This window comes from Caretta caretta, chromosome 6 (genome assembly GCF_965140235.1).
Source record: "Caretta caretta isolate rCarCar2 chromosome 6, rCarCar1.hap1, whole genome shotgun sequence".
Lineage (NCBI taxonomy): Eukaryota > Metazoa > Chordata > Testudines > Cheloniidae > Caretta > Caretta caretta.
Genome location: NC_134211.1, coordinates 126,193,758 through 126,210,507, shown reverse-complemented (window position 1 = coordinate 126,210,507; position 16,750 = coordinate 126,193,758). Strand labels below are relative to the sequence as shown.

Here is a 16,750-nt window from a genome sequence, read left to right as displayed (position 1 = left end):
AATCATCTACACTTGAAGGATGAATATAATAGAGAAGAATGACAAATTCATTATTATTTACATGCGCACATGCATGTAGGTCATTCCTCCTTAACTCAGAACTCTTCTTGTCCTCAATCATATCTATTTTCTGAGTAAGTAGGATGTATACTGAGGATGACTGGGAAGTTCAGAGCCATTAAAGATGGCACCAAACTGCAATGCATCAGGGGAATGATTAGACATTGCAGCTCAATTCTTAGAAGCCCTTTTCATCCCTCCTCAGTAAAGCTGAATGTTGGCTTGATAGTTATTTTAATAGCGGAACACTGTCCTGAACTTGGCACTGCAATCTCAGAGACCAAAAGCAGGAAAAATTCAATATCCTTCTCCTGCTCAAACTGGGCCCTTGGCATTACTCAGAACAATATTGTATCATCAAACACCTAACCTTTCAGGGAGAAAACAGTGGGAGGCGACAGGAGCATTTAACCTAGTCTTTACAAGTTTGATTTTATAAGCTTCCAGCCCTACAATCTATGAAAATTTCTTGTGTAAAGCATTCTTAAAGTAAAACTTCCTATACGAAAAAGGGAAACAGAAATACAGAAAACAGCACATTATTCTCTTATTCAGAATAATGTTACCGATCTGCATGGAGCACACAGGAAAATATCCTTTAACAAGTGAACGTTTTGTGTATTTTCCCCATTATTTACAGTGTCTTTTTTTTAAAAAAAACATATACATACCTGACAATGACATTAAAGTATTATTGATAACATACAGCCAGGTACATTTTCGGGGAAATAACTAAAGGAAGAAGAAGAAGAAAATATTTCTATGTAACAGAGAGAAACTGAATTAAAAAATAAATATACATGGGTTAATAATGCTGGGTCCCTCAATCCATTTCCTTGGGCCCTGTTCATGCCCTGCTAAATTGACTCTTGATGAAGTCTTACGATGATGCTGACTTTCTCCATGTCAGGTTCATTCTTCTGTATCCTAGCTGTATCCCTTCCCCTGTCTTTCTAGAACAGTTTCCCCCACAGTTACACCACCAGCACTCAATGAGGGGCTTCCGTCTTTAATTCTCCTCCTTTAATGTGGCTGATTCAGAGATCCCACTTCCAATACCTGCCTCTATCCTTGTAACTCCCCTCCACCCTTCCGTGTTTCTTTTCATTCTCATTTCCTACTCTGTCTTGCCGCCCCCTGTGCTTTTAAGCATGTTCTTGTATCCACTAACCCGAGAAAGCCTTCCCTCTGTTCTGACTCTATCGACTTCAAGTTCCTCATTCTTACCATCGGATCCTACATACTCTTCCTCTCATATCCTTCTGCTTGCCCAGCGCCCCCAAATTATCTGGCCAGATTGCCGCTTTGTGCCTTCTATCATACTACCCCCACGGAAAAGACGGTTACTCACCTTTGTAACTGTTGTTCTTCGAGAGGTGTTGCTCATATCTATTCCAATTAGGTGTGTGCGCGCCGCGTGCACGATCGTCGGAAGATTTTTTACCCCAGCAACACTCGGTGGAGTGGCGCCTTCATGGCACCGGATATATGCCCCAGCCGACTCAGCACCCCCTCAGTTCCTTCTTGCCAGCTACTCCAACAGAGGGGAAGGAGGGCGGGTTTGGAATGGATATGAGCAACACATCTCGAAGAACAACACTGACAAAGGTGAGTAACCGTCTTTTCTTTGTGTGCTTGGTCATATCGATTCCAATTAGGTGACTCCGAAGCCTTACTTAGGCGGTGGGGTCCGAGTGAGATGTCGCGGAGTGAAGGACCGCTGAACCACATGCAGCATCACCCCGGACTCCTGAATTATTGCATAGTGGGTGGTGAAGGTATGCACCGATGACCAAGTCGCTGCCCTACATATCTCCTGTATGGGTACGTGTGCCAGGAAAGTAGAAGATCAAGCCTGAGCCCACATGGAGTGGGCAGTAAGGTGCGTAGTTGGGACACCAGCCAAGTCATAACTTGCACGGATGCATTATGTGATCCAGGACGAGATGCGCTGGGAGGAGACCGGAAAGCCCTTCATCCGGTCTGCCACAGCAACAAACAGCTGCGACGTTTTCGTGAAAGGTTTCGTTCACTCGATGTAGAAGGGGAGGGCCCTGCGAACGTCCAGGGAATGCACCTGTTCCCGTTGAGAGGCGTGCGGCTTTGGGTAGAAGACGGGGAGGAAGATGTCCTGGTTGAGATGGAAGGCAGACACCACCTTAGGGAGGAAGGCCAGGTGGGGTCGCAGCTGTACTTTGTCCTTATGGAACACCGTATACAGTGGTTCCGATGTGAGTAGCCTGAGTTCAGACACATGCCTCGCCGAAGTGATAGCTACGAGGAAGGCTGTCTTCCAGGAAAAGTACAGGAGCAAGCAGGTGGCAATTGGTTCGAATGGGGCAGCCATGAGTTTGGGGAGGACCAGGTTAAGATCCCACGTAGAGGCTGGTTGTCGAATTTGTGGGAACAGGAGCTCCAACCCCTTGAGAAATCTGCTGACCATGGGATTGGAGAAGACCGAACACCAGTGTTCGCCGGGGTGGAAAGCTGAAATAGCTGCCAGGTGCACTCTGATGGATGATATTGCCAAGCCCTGCTGTTTTAAGGACAGGAGGTAGTCCAAGATGATAGGTACTGACACCTCTAGCGGGGCTGTATGACTCTGAGCGCACCAGCAGGAAAAACGCTTCCACTTGGCTAAGTATGTGGACCTGGTAGAGGGCTTCCTGCTACCCAAAAGGACCTGCTGTACCAAGCAAGAGCAGCACAGCTCAGATTGAGTTAGCCATGCAGCATCCATGCTGTGAGGTGGAGAGATTGCAGGTCGGGATGACAGAGTCGTCTGTGGTCCTGAGTGATCAGGTCTGGCCACAGAGGGAGTGGAATTGGAGTGTCCACCGACAGCTCTAGGAGAGTGGTATACCAATGCTGCCTGGGCCACGCCGGGGTGACCAAAATCAGATGGGCCCTGTCCCTGCGCAGCTTGAGCAGGACCCTGTGGACTAGCGGGAATGGAGGGAAGGCGTAGCACAGGTGATCCTTCCACTGTATGGGGAAGGCATCTGACAGGGAACCCAGAGAGCGTCCTTGTAGAGAGCAGAACACTTGGCATTTCCGATTCTCACGAGAGACGAATAGGTCTATCAGGGGAAAGCCCCACTTCAGGAAGACAGAGAGGATGATGTCCGGGCGAACCAACCACTCGTGAGTCTGAAATGATCTGCTGAAGTGGTCCACTAAGGTGTTCTGGACTCCTGGGAGAAACGATGCCACCAGATGGATTGAGTGGGCTATACAGAATTCCCACAGACGAGTGGCCTCCTGACAGAGGGGGGACAACCGGGCTCCCCCTTGCTTGTTAATGTAAAACATGGCCGTTGTGTTGTCTGTGAGGACTGCAACACAATGGCCTTGAATGCGCTCTTGGAATGCCTGACACACCAGGTGCACAGCTCTGAGTTCCCGTATGTTGATGTGCAGGGATAACTCTCCTGCCGACCATAGCCCGTCTACGGAGGACCCCGAGATGGGCTCCCCATACCAGGGATGACGCATCCGTGACTAGGGACACGGAGGGCTGCGGGGCGTGAAATGGCACCCCCTTGCACACTGATTTGGGGTCCAGCCACCAGTCTAGGGAGGCTAATATCCCTGATGGGATGGTAACCACTGTGCTCAAGCTGTCCCGACCTGGGCGGTATACTGTTGATAGTCAGGCTTGGAGTGGACGTAGCCACAGCCTGGCGTGCATGGTCACATATGTGCCAGAGGCCATATGTCCCAGGAGGCATAGGCATGTTTTCACGGTCGAGGTTGGGAAATTTTGCAGGTTGTGGACGATGTTCACCAGGCATTGGAAGCGTGCTTCCGGCAGAAGTGCTCGGGCTAGGCCTGAGTCTAAGACTGCGCCTATGATTTCTATCCTCTGGGTTGGTACCAGAGTAGATTTTGTGACATTGAGCAGGAGGCCCAGTAGATTGACCATGTTCATGGTGAGCTGGACACGAGACTGCACCTGATCCCTGGAGCAGCCCCGAATAAGTCAGTCGTCAAGGTGTGGGAACACTTGGATCCGTTGTCGATGAAGGGAGGGCAGCCACAACAGCCATGCACTTGGTAAACACCCTGGGAGCCGTAGATAGGCCAAAAGGAAGGACGGTGAATTGAAATTGCTGTTGATTGACCACAAAGCGAAGGAAGCATCTGTGCGCTGGGTAGATCGCAATGTGGAAGTACGCGTCCTTCATGTCGAGGGCGGCGTACCAGTCTCCAGGATCTAAGGAAGGAATAACGGTCCCTAGAGAGACCATACGGAACTTCAACTTTACCATGAATTTGTTGAGTCCGTGTAGGTCCAGGATGGGCTGAAGCCTGCCCTTGGCCTTGGGGATTATGAAGTAGCGGGAGTAAAAACCTCTGTCCCTTGACTCTTTTGGAACCTCCTCTATCTCCCCCACAGCTAGGAATGATTGGACCTCCTGTAGAAGGAGGTGCTCGTGAGAAGGGTCCCTCAAGAGGGACGGGGTAGGAGGGTGGGGGGAAAAGCAAATATAGAGGGGAGTAAGCCCTTTCCACCGTGCGAAGGACCCAATGGTCTGATGTTATGCTAGACCACGCACAAAGGAAATGGGAGAGACTATCTTGGAAACGTGGGGAAGGATCCTGAATGGAGACTGGTGCTCCATCCTCGGGCGCACCTTGCTTAGTTCTGCTTAGGCCTAGCCGATGGCTTGCGAGGGCCCTGGCCTTGGCTGGCTTGGTGGCCAGTTTGTCTGCTTCTACCACCTCGGCCACGTCTTCTAAAGAAGTCCTGCCTTGGCCGAGGGTAGGACCTCTGAGGCTGCGGTCTGAAGGGCCTTCTCTGCGTTACTGGGGTATGCATTCCCAGAGAGCGCATAATAGTTCTCGAGTCCTTCAGACTCTGCAGCCTTGAGTCTGTTTTGTCTGAGAACAGGCCCTGGCCATCAAAGGGTAGGTCCTGGAGGGTCTGCTGCAACCCTGGTGGTAAGCCAGAGACCTGCAGCCACGAGATGTGGCGCATCGCTATGCCTGAGGCCAGGGTCCTAGCTGCCGAGTCCGCCACGTCCAGAGAGGCTTGCAGGGAGGTTCTGGCCACCTTCTTGCCCTCCTCCACTAGAGCCCCAAATTCCAATCTGGACTCCTGTGGAACCAACTCTTTGAATTTCTCCATAGAATGCCATGAATTATAATCGTATCTGCTCAGGAGTGCCTACTGGTTGGCCACCCTGAGCTGCAAGCCTCCGTCTGAGTACACCTTGCACCCAAACAAGTCTAGGCGTCTAGCATCCTTTGATTTGGGCGCCGGGGCCTGTTGACTGTGCCATTCCTTCTCAATGACCAAAGCCACAACGAGGGAACATGGTTGGGGGTGCATGTAGAGTTACTCGTACTCCTTTGAGAGGACAAAGTACTTTCTTTCCACCCCCTTGGCCTCCTTGATGGAATAGAGGCTGGCGATTGCCAGATTGTCTTGGCATTGGCCTGTATAGTCCGTATGACTGGGAGGGCCACCCTGGACGGTGCCTCCACGGACAGAATGTCGACAACCGGGTCCTCTATCTCCACCACCTCCTCTACCTGGAGGGTCATATTGTGCGCCACCCTGCAGAGCAGCTCCTGGTGGGCGCGGAGGTCCATAGGAGGAGGGCCCGAAACCATAGTCCCTGCCACTGCCTCATCAGGTGAGGACGAGGAAGATACCCCCGGGACTAAAGGGATCCTGGCTGGGGTCCTCATGTGGAGGAACTTGTTGCCCAAGGTCCACCACACTAGGGGCGTGGGCCTGTGTTGGTGCTGGAGCAGTCCCCTCAGAACCTCCGGGGGCGGGGGGAGATGGAGAGGGACGACACACACAAGCCTCCAGTACTTGGGGCGCAGAAGGGAGGGAATGGGAAGCCTCCGAAGGAACCCCTTGGGCCTGATGGTATGCCCAGGGGGTCCAAAAAGACCACTGTGGAGGTCCTTGGCCCAGGTCCTGGCCTTCGTCCAGCCACTGTCCTGCATCATCCTCGCCCTGGTCCTGGGCGTGGTGGCCACCTGGTGAGCGTGACAATGTGGAGGCGGAGCGAGATGGCCAAGGCAGCGCTGAACGTGTCGGCGCAGAGTCCCCTGGTGCTGTATCGTGCCATGCACCGGTGGCGAGATGTAGAATGGTACCGAGATGTCGATCGGTGCCTGCGGTCATATTGGTACCGGGAGCCTGATCTGGATCTTGACGGTGACCTTCGACAAGACCAGCGCCGGGATAGGCTCTGGGTCGAGGGCCACTCTGACCGGTACCAGATCGGTACCAGCTGATCGATACCAGCCGTACCACAATTCGGATCTTCGCAAGCTGGAGCGGCGTCATGAGTACGACCAACGCTGAGAACAGGATTGGTGCCGGGACTGCGAGCGACGCCATGAAAGGTGCCGGGACCAAGATCGGGACCGATGCTGCCCTGCTTCACTTGGCGACAGCGGTCATATCAGGGACGGTTTTCCCTTCGACGGCACTGCCCGCACTGGAGGTGCCGCTGGCTGCGGGGGAGTCAGCTCTGTGAGTGCGATCAAGTCCCGCGCTGTAGAGAAGGTCTCCGGTGTGGAGAGCTGCCTTAGCTCGATCGCGGTGTGCACCGGGGAGCTAACATGCACCGGACTCGATGGCCCTTGCAGCGCCAGACTTGACGGTGCAGGAGCTGTTACATGTCCTGTGCGCTCCAGCAATGGACGCGGCTCCGGCTGAGGTGCGGGAAGTGTCGGTGGCTGTCGAACTGACAAAGAAGAAGCAGTCGGCACCTGCTTGGGCTGCTTCTTCTTCTGGCCCGGAGACAGGGACTGGCGCCGTCATGGTGGAGGTGCCGGGGGGGCCTGACACCACGAGTCTTTAGCGGAGTCCAAACGTGGTGCTGGACCAGTCAGTGCTGCAGGGGCACTCCGTACCGAAGACAATGCCGAGTCCCGGTGCGCAGAGGAAGGGACCGGGCTAAGTGCCGCCTCCATAAGGAGCTGCTTGAGTCTAAAGTCCTGCTCCTTTTTGGTCCTCGGCTTGAAGGCTTTGCAAATGCGGCAATTGTCTGCTTGGTGGGATTCCCCCAGACACCTTAGGCAAGAGTCGTGGGGGTCTCCCGTCGGCATTGGCTTCAGGCAAGCCGAGCAGGGTTTGAAGCCCGGAAACCCCGGCATGAGCCCCGGTACCAGGACGGGGGAGAGGGGAGAAGACCCCACTCCACCCTACTCACTACACTAACTATAAACAACTATTAACAGGTACTAAGAGAAAAGCTATGGAGAGTGGAGATCAGCTACGCTGCGCTCCACAGTTCCAATGACTGTCACAGGCAGGAAGAAGGAACTGAGGGGGCGCTAGGTCGGCTGGGGCATATATCCGGCGCCATGAAGGCGCCACTCCAGGGGGCGCCTCAGCCAACCCACCGAGTGCTGCTGGGATAAAACAAATCTTCCGACGATCGTGCACGCGGCGCGCACACACCTAATTGGAATCGATGTGAGGAAGCACTTGAAGAAAAACAGCCTCTCTTTTCTGGTCTGCTGAATACCCTCTCTACCTTACCTCCTTCTGACCCACTCAGTGCTAGAATCCTTCCTGTGCTCTCCTCATCAAAGCCCCACATTCTCCTTTTTCTCTACTATCAGCCTGTGGTGTGTTTTGTGCCTCTGGGACAGAGCTTGCGTCCTTGCTACGTTTGGAAAGTGCTCTACAAACCAACAGCTCCACATGACAACAGTGCTAACACCATCTAGATCAACTGTACTCCAGACAGAGGGTTCTTACCTTTTCCTCCCTCTTCTGACAGTAACAGTAGCAAAGCCTAAAAATACCTTACAGTAAGTCTGGCAAAAACTGTCTCCCTCTTAAGGTCTGGAGTTTATTCCCCTCTAGATAACTTCAGAAAAGCCTAATATCGGGCCTAAACGTATAGCTCCATGAGGCCCCGGCTGAGGGTACAGCAAATCAAAGAAATAAAAAGGACTATTAACATCTTCCTTCCTGATTATTTTTAAGTTAGAGGGGACCAGTGACGTAGGGACGTTTGCGTGACCAATGGGGTGCTTAGTGACAGTAAGCAGTGGGACAAAGCCAGAGCACAAAAGGAGATGGGGTTTGGAAGGAGAGAGGCAGCCAAGCAGTGGAGAAGCAAGAAGGGGAGCTAAAATAGCAAGGAGACTAGAGGAGGAGCAGCTGGCCAGCCCATAAATATTTACCCGCTGAAGTTGTGCCAGCCAGACTAACCAGCAGCAGGGCTGCAACTGCATACTGGTCATGCACAGCAGAGGAGAGGTGTGCCATCTAGTGGAATCAAGACGGAGAAGGAAAAGGCAGGCTGGGTAGCAAAGGAGAGGAGGCAAGCCAGAGCAGGGGGATGCAGAGACAGTTCTGAGAGAAGAGGGTTTAGTACAGGTGGAGGGCTCCATGCTATCCTTTGATCTGAGCATCCCATCAGCAGTGTCAAAAATATTGCCCTGAAAGTCAGGGATTTCTGATGTTAGAACCAATGGGGCTTGACTTGATGTGGCCCTGCTTACACAACAAAGCAGAGCATCCCTATCAACCCCCACTAAAAATTACACGGTTCCAGTGTTTCGTAGTATCTGTCAACTATATTCTGCCTGTATGAGACATTGATAATTACCTGTTCCATTGTTGCTTCATGAAGCTCATTCAGATTCAACGTATAAATACCATCTTCAGTTCCAAAGATAATATACTGATCTAAAAAATGAGAGAAACTGGTTTAATCCAAAAGTACAATACTGCTTCTGTAGCAGGATTTAAAATACAAAGGGGAAAGCGAACCTACCTTTAGTATCAGGATGTATCCATGATGTTGCACAGTTAATCTTCAAAGGGCAACCATCAAAAACTTTTGAAAAACATGCTCCCATCTAAAAGAAACCCAAATTTAAACCAGAAACAAGTTTGCAATGTAAAGAGTTTATTTTTGAGTCACCTATTTAATTAAATGTCAGACACATGAACACATTAGTCTTCCTTTCTTCAATCACACAAACCTGTTTTAATATCACTTGATGCAAAAAAACCCCTTCATCTTCCCCAAGAACACTACAATACATCCTCTAAAACTTCTTTTTTTCGGCTGAATTTCTACAGAACACCATAGATACAAATCCAGAACAACATGAAAGATTTTTAGTGGCTGTTACACTGACAGCAATACTGAATTCTTCTGGTAATAAACAAATTACTAACAGTATAAAGGCAAAGTAAGCAGATGGATAAATAAAATTGTGCTCCCAGTTATTCCTATTTTAAATGGTTTCAGAGTAACAGCCGTGTTAGTCTGTATTCGCAAAAAGAAAAGGAGTACTTGTGGCACCTTAGAGACTAACCAATTTATTTGAGCATAAGCTTTCGTGAGCTACAGCTCACTTCATCGGATGCATACCGTGGAAACTGCAGCAGACTTTATATACACACAGAGAATATGAAACAATACCTCCTCCCACCCCACTCTCCTGCTGGTAATAGCTTATCTAAAGTGATCATCAGGTTGGGCCATTTCCAGCACAAATCCAGGTTTTCTCACCCTCCACCCCCCCACACAAATTCACTCTCCTGCTGGTGATAGCCCATCCAAAGTGACAACTCTTTACACAATGTGCATGATAATCAAGTTGGGCCATTTCCTGCACAAATCCAGGTTCTCTCACCCCCTCACCCCCCTCCCAAAAACCACACACACAAACTCACTATCCTGCTGGTAATAGCTCATCCAAAGTGACCACTCTCCCTACAATGTGCATGATAATCAAGGTGGGCCATTTCCAGCACAAATCCAGGTTCTCACACACACCCCACCCCCATACACACACAAACTCACTCTCCTGCTGGTAATAGCTCATCCAAACTGACCACTCTCCAAGTTTAAATCCAAGTTAAACCAGAACATCTGGGGGGGGGGGTAAGGAAAAAACAAGGGGAAATAGGCTACCTTGCATAATGACTTAGCCACTCCCAGTCTCTATTTAAGCCTAAATTAATAGTATCCAATTTGCAAATGAATTCCAATTCAGCAGTTTCTCGCTGGAGTCTGGATTTGAAGTTTTTTTGTTTTAAGATAGCGACCTTCATGTCTGTGATTGCGTGACCAGAGAGATTGAAGTGTTCTCCGACTGGTTTATGAATGTTATAATTCTTGACATCTGATTTTAAATGAGATTTCTTACCAGCACCTTTGGAGTTGGCGGTAGACCATTGATTGCTGGCTTCTGTGGGGAAAGAGATAAATTGTAAAGTGATTCACACTAGTTTTAAAACTCTACACCAGACATTCATGTGCATGTAACTATACAAGTGAAGTCACGTCACTGACCAATATTTAACAGCTACAGTGTCAAATACTTACTGGAAAGTCTCTTTTGTCTTTTTTACGTGGCAGCTGGGGGACTTGTCCAGAACCTTCTACATTTTCCTCTGTGAGTTTCAGCATACTATCCCCATTTCCTAAAACAAATCCCACATGCACTTTAATGCATATCTGATAACCAAATTAAGTACAAATAATTTTGCTGCCTACATGCCCCGTTCTCTTCTCTGCAACATAGATAATTAATCCTAAAGAAGAGGGAGGCACCGCTCTGAAGTTAATCTAAGCCAGCTGAACCTTTTCAGAGGGAGTTGCGGAAAAGGGGCCAGTCCAGCTGCCCAGTGCTTAGGGCTCCTCACTATTGAGAGAAACCCGTGTTTGTTGTCATTGCAACCCACTCAGACTGACAGATGGGAGCACACTGGGTCAACATAGCGATGGTACTGATTGGCTGCAAAAGAGATTCCACTCAGCATCCCTGTGCTAGCAGGAAGTTCTCTGACCTAGGCCTTTAGGGTACAAACCTCCAGGACACACAGAAAGCCCAGCACATGTAAGAAGGAAAGTCACACTTCAGGAATTACCTCTATTACAATCATGTTTTGCTTAAAGTCAAGTTAGCTCCAAAACGTATTTCTTTTTACAGGAAAAAAGAAACTTTCTGAAAATGTAAATTTAGAGAGACAAGGTGAATGAGGTAATATCTTTTATTGGACCAACTTCTCTTGGCAGAAGGTGTAAGCTGAAGAGTAACTCTGCGCTGCTCAAAAGCTTGTATCTTCCATCAACAGAAGTTGGTCCAGTAAAAGATATTACCTCACCCACCTTGTGTCTCTAATGTCCTGGGACCGACACAGTTACAACAATACTGCAAACAATATAATTTAGGTTATTTACCCAAGTCACTGTATCGAGCTGTAAGCAGTCCAGGGCTGCTGAGACTGCTAGTCATACCAATGGGGGGCAGCTCAGCTTGAGGCCCACAAGCTGGAATACTCTGTCTCCTATGAGCTGGCAGCGCTCTACTCTGTGAATCTGGAAAGTGTTTTATTGTCTGAGACTTCTCATCATCCGCAAGGCTTTCTTCAGGGTAATTGTTTATCCTTGGCTGTAATAAATAAAATAGGTGGGGCTTTATAAAATAAGGTGAATGATGATTTTTCAGAGGCATAAAATTATTACATGCTAGCTTTTATGTAGAAAATGTATCATTGTTCTAACAAAGAACATTGACAGCAGGATAATCTATTATCAGAATTATTCTTTTCTTGATTGATTTTGAAAAATAATGGCATAGTGGCAGAAAGAATAATGGTCAACAGGACATAGCACACATATATGACGTCCTTTCAAGAGGGAGACTGCCTAAAAGCCACTTTTACAAACATAACATATAGGGCCCAGTGACACCCAGTATAATCAAAGTTCAACAGGACTGTACAGGGTGTAGGTCAGCGCAAAATATGGCCCATCGTGTGAAGTCCAATAGCTATGTTTCTCCCCAACTGTTAGTAAATTGGCTCCTAAATTTACGAGCGGCTAGAAAGCATCAGACTGAAGTATTTCACAGAGTGTCATTTATCCATTTATGGGTTTTTAGATGGGGTAAGATCCAAGTTACCCGGGAAAGAATTTTCTGTAGTATCTGGCTGATGAATCTTGCCCATATGCTCAGGGTTTAGCTGATCGCCATATTTGGGGTCGGGAAGGAATTTTCCTCCAGGGCAGATTGGAAAGGCCCTGGAGGTTTTTCGCCTTCCTCTGTAGCATGGGGCACGGGTCACTTGCTGGAGGATTCTCTGCTCCTTGAGGTCTTCAAACTACAATTTGAGGACTTCAATAGCACAGATATAGATGTGAGGTCTTTTTTAGGAGTGGTGGGTGAAATTCTGTGGCCTGCATTGTGCAGGAGGTCAGACTAGATGATCATAATGGTCCCTTCTGGCCTAAATATCTATGAATCTATGAATCTATGAATCCACAAACTCTTCTTTAAAACACGGCAGAAATTTACCTTAGGAGGTAGTGGTGGTGGTCCTGCTCGCTTTAGGGTTGACCTAAAACAGAAAGGTGCAGTAGCATCTTGGTTATTTATACAAGCTCAAAAAACACAGACAGGTTTGGCTGAAAATATGAAGTTTGTGGAAATAAGATAAGCTATGTGCATAGAACAGATTGTCTTTTCATAGCTTGACACAAAAACGGGTTAAAGCAGACGTACAATACAAGGAGGATCAGAAAAGCAGGTTAATATTTGTTAGTGGTGGTTTTTACTTGAATTATGTTCTTTCATAGCGTAATGTTAAAGACAATTGTGCAGTGAAGAGTACTTGATATTAGCAGGATTAAACAGATGTTAAGATAGCTATTCCTTTGGGGTGATTACCCACACTCCCTTAACTCTCTTTGTTACTCAAGAAAATCCCTCCCAACAATGAAAATGTTACATTGCTGGATCAGTCAGTAGGTTAGGACACAGAGAAACATCCTCCCAAATTCCTTAAAGTGACAAAAGAAATTGACAGCTGTCTTCTAATAATCATCCTAACACCTACTGAAGGTGTTTGATTCAAACAACAAAAAACCCATAGCTATTTGACATGGCTTGCCGTTTTTGCTCAAGAATGATTAAGTACTTGAATAGCAGGGATGTCGTAGGGTGGGAGGGAGGTGCATTGGCAGAGCTCTGTAGGGACCCTTGTATATCAGCTGTCTGTCCTAAGCCTGGCTCATCATAGTAATATTATCCTCTCATTCTCAACACACAAAATTCCCCCTAAAAAAAATAAATCAGAAGCTTCCTTGCACACCCCATAATATTTTATTGGGGGGGGGGGAAGAGAAGAGAGGTTAGCTCTTCTATCTATAGAGTGCTTTCAGATGTTCTCTTGACGCTTGTGTACACTATGAAGGGTGCATTACATTTAGGAGTGCCACTAGCCCTTCACAGTCATGTGGGATAAATACAACATTTTAAGAAAAGGGATTTTGCCAGAACCGTAACTGCTTAAAGAAAGAGCTATAGAGAATACAAGTGAAAATGAAGGAGGTTCACTCACTCTTCAACATCTTCACTGCCATCGCCAAATTTTGTGAACGGTCCCCTAGGTAAAATGTTCATAAAAATAAGAGGCCCACTCTTAAGTTCTATGAAGATCAATGCAGTCAACATTTGATTACTGATGCACTTCACTTTGACATTATAGTATCTACCAGCCCATTACAAACACAAAAGTACCTTGCTCTTATTCACTGTGTTAAGCCCTTTTTTCTTTGTGCACTTTATTTTCCCCATACACTAAGGAATAGTTATTTATGTTCTCTTATGCTTGGGTATCATACACTAGTCTCACATCTCCATCTACTAAGGATATTTAGGCACTGCTGCAATGTCCAATTATGTGTCCTAACAAACAACGGAAAATGGAGAAAGTTAGTGAAAAATGCAGGAATATAGTAGTCTCACAGATTGTTTTCTTGTTACACCGTTAAATATTTTTTCATCAAACCTACTGCAGGGTCAACAGAAAAGTCAGATTTTTAACCAAACTTTTAGATTTCTGAAAATCAGCAACTTTCTAGCTAATTTTACAGAGTAGTAACTTCAGTTTATTTCACAGATATGGTTCTAAATAACACTACATTGTAAACATTCAGTTGCTCAAAAGCCGTCAACACTAATGCTGCTCATGCGCTCAGGGAGAGAACTATTTTGGTGATGGTCTGTTATGATTAGCTAATCTCAATTATAACAGTGAGCTCAGGGAAGGACAGACCTTTTTTCTGGAGGTGGAGGTGAGAGTCACAACTTGCCTGTCACAATTTTATTTTTTTAATCATCAGATACAGATTTCTGCAAGGCTAGGGGAACAGGCTGGCAATCAGAATCCATTGGAAAGATACAGTTAGCACAGGGAAATGCTAGAGGTTTGTTTGTTTTTGATAAAACATGGTGGCATCTAAATTTCAGAACAATGATGGACAGACTCCAGTACCATAGGATCCATCTTTCTGTGGGCCTAGCTGTCTAACGTCCCCACTAATTAGTACATTCTGTAAGGTTCCATGAAATGCCATGTCAACAGGAAAAAAGATTACAGGTCCATTTACATAACTACTGAAGAACAAAAGCATATTAATAAAAACATAGCACTCTGTATACTAATCAATTTCCCTTTGAGCTGCTTCTTCTGAGTGGTCCCAGAACAGCTGCTAATGAAACTATGACTGCTGCCCCAGACACTACCGGGGGACGGGGGGGGGAAGAATCAATTACCCCCAGTCATTACCAGATGTAAGCACTAAAAAGTTACTCATGCATAAGGCAGAAAATAGTGCACAAAATATTAATTTTAAATAGTTAAAATTATAGATTGAGAAAGTATCAAACCAATTCCCATCTTCCGTAAGCATAAATGGCATTGGTCTTGTTTACATAAAACTAATCCGAGTCAGCGTATAAATCAGTGTTCTCTCTGGCATGGGCCAAACCACAGAAAAGCAGCCCACCCCCTCTCTCGAGCCAGCCTTTTCTTTACCATTATGGCACTCTCCAGAATTCCCTCGCTCAGAAGGGCTCAGCATTTCCTGTTTACCCTTCCGAGAAGGAATTGAATTCCAAGAGAATGGCAGAGAAACTCACTGTCCTGGGACTTTACGACTGACGCCCTTCCAGTCAAAAGCATCACTTCATAAACATGTATACTCATTTATAGCTCGTTACGCTGATTATAGCTGCTTTTGATGCAGTTTTATATATACAGCCTACATTATATAAAAAGCCACAGCATTAAAGAATCAAATTCATATCCATGGGTAGTTTTGAAGAGGACACAGAAATCCTGGAGATTCCAGCTGCCCACAGAACAGCCTCATCAGTAACATGTAAGGCTTTCCAGCTCTACTAGCCAGTGTCACATAAGCAAAACAAGAAAAGTGGAGGAAAAGGAGTTGTTCCTGTTTCTGGGGAGAGGACGGGCCAGGCCTACAAAAGCATCTTGAATTTTCACTATTGAAGGAGCAAAGATGAGAAGAAAACAGAAAATAAATTGAAGGATAAACTGTCACACATTTAAAAACAATGGATTTATTATACTTTGCATGACATGACCGGTTGGATTGCGGAACTGTAATGTTGGAAATGAGCTATATGCTAAAGGTTATCTGCAAAATTTAAACACAAAAGCATATTGTGCACTGACTGCCTCCAAATAAAGAAAGGAGCAAGGGATTTTTCAGCCTAGCAGTAATTTAAACTTGGTTAAAATACTCTTTCCTGTTTAGCTGGATCATTCAGCGGGTAATACCAAGCCTGCTTACTTCTTGTTATAACTTCAAAAAGATCAGCTTTAAAGCAGTTTAGCAGTGTGCAGTAACAGGAAGCCCTGTGCAGCTACGTGGTCAAATTCAGCCCTGGCTTTAACAGAGTTGTGCTCACTAACTTCAGGGTTATCTTTGACCTACAGTAAGTTGGGATTTAAAATGCTGGGGAGGTAAAAGCTAAATTGTTAACTGACTATACTGTAGAATACACTGCACCTATAACAGACACATACCACAAACACTTAAGTAAAGACTTAAGCAATTTTTAAAAGCCAAGTATTTGAAAGTCAGTTCCTCCTTTACTTACTTGCAAAGACTGCTCGTCAGCATTCTGCATGTGCCTTGCAACACGTGGTGACATCACAACCACTCACCAGTGCAGGGAGTGTTGCAAGGCAAATGCAGAATCCTGAACTGAATTCTTTGAAAGGCAAGTAAAACAAAAACTGATTTTAGCTATTTTGTTTTAATACGTACTCTACATATACTACACGTTCCCACACTGACTGGGGAGCATAACCGATCCCCCCCCAAAAAACGCTGTTCGTCTTTCACAGGGATCAAAACTGCACAGAAGTGATTATCCTTGCCCGGATGACATGACCAACCGGATCACAAGAACTGCACTGCAATATTGTATTCAATGTGAAGGCCAAATAATTTTTACCTATACTTTGGCCTGTCTTACTTTATCAAAGGACATAAAAAACAGAATTAATCAGTTCAAGGTTTTGAGGTTTTTTTTAAACACAATTCTGGGTTTCTTTTCACATAATCAAAACTATGAAAATGCTACTGAACTGTGTACGTACTTGCTGCTGCTTCCACCATCAACAAAAGGATTCCAGTGTGACGCAAAGTCTGTGCCTGCTGCCACAATCTGAAGATGCAGAAATTTCAGTTCAACAATTATTTATTTAATTGAAAAAAAATATTCTCTAAACATATTTCCAGAGCATCCCGGGGGGCTTGGGAGGTAGAGAACTGCAGAAAATAATCACCCATAAACAGAGGCACTTCAGTTTCAAAGTCCGAATGTTTTTTAGTCTGATTATTGAAAAAAAATAAAAAATAAAAAA

The 16,750-nt window shown here is 46.4% G+C and overlaps 1 protein-coding gene across 1 annotated transcript in view; it reads right to left on the bottom strand.

The window, feature by feature from the left end:
* The window catches only part of MAP4K5 (mitogen-activated protein kinase kinase kinase kinase 5), a 90,207-nt gene that overhangs the window by 14,635 nt on the left and 58,822 nt on the right, over window positions 1–16,750 (bottom strand). The window contains exons 16-24 of the mRNA XM_048852133.2: window positions 16,484–16,551; window positions 13,409–13,453; window positions 12,364–12,406; window positions 11,247–11,457; window positions 10,389–10,486; window positions 10,210–10,251; window positions 8,823–8,907; window positions 8,655–8,734; window positions 732–792 (exon numbers count right to left, since the gene is read on the bottom strand). Coding sequence (XP_048708090.1) covers window positions 732–792; window positions 8,655–8,734; window positions 8,823–8,907; window positions 10,210–10,251; window positions 10,389–10,486; window positions 11,247–11,457; window positions 12,364–12,406; window positions 13,409–13,453; window positions 16,484–16,551 — 733 coding nt within the window. The remainder of the gene's footprint in view (window positions 1–731; window positions 793–8,654; window positions 8,735–8,822; window positions 8,908–10,209; window positions 10,252–10,388; window positions 10,487–11,246; window positions 11,458–12,363; window positions 12,407–13,408; window positions 13,454–16,483; window positions 16,552–16,750) is intronic.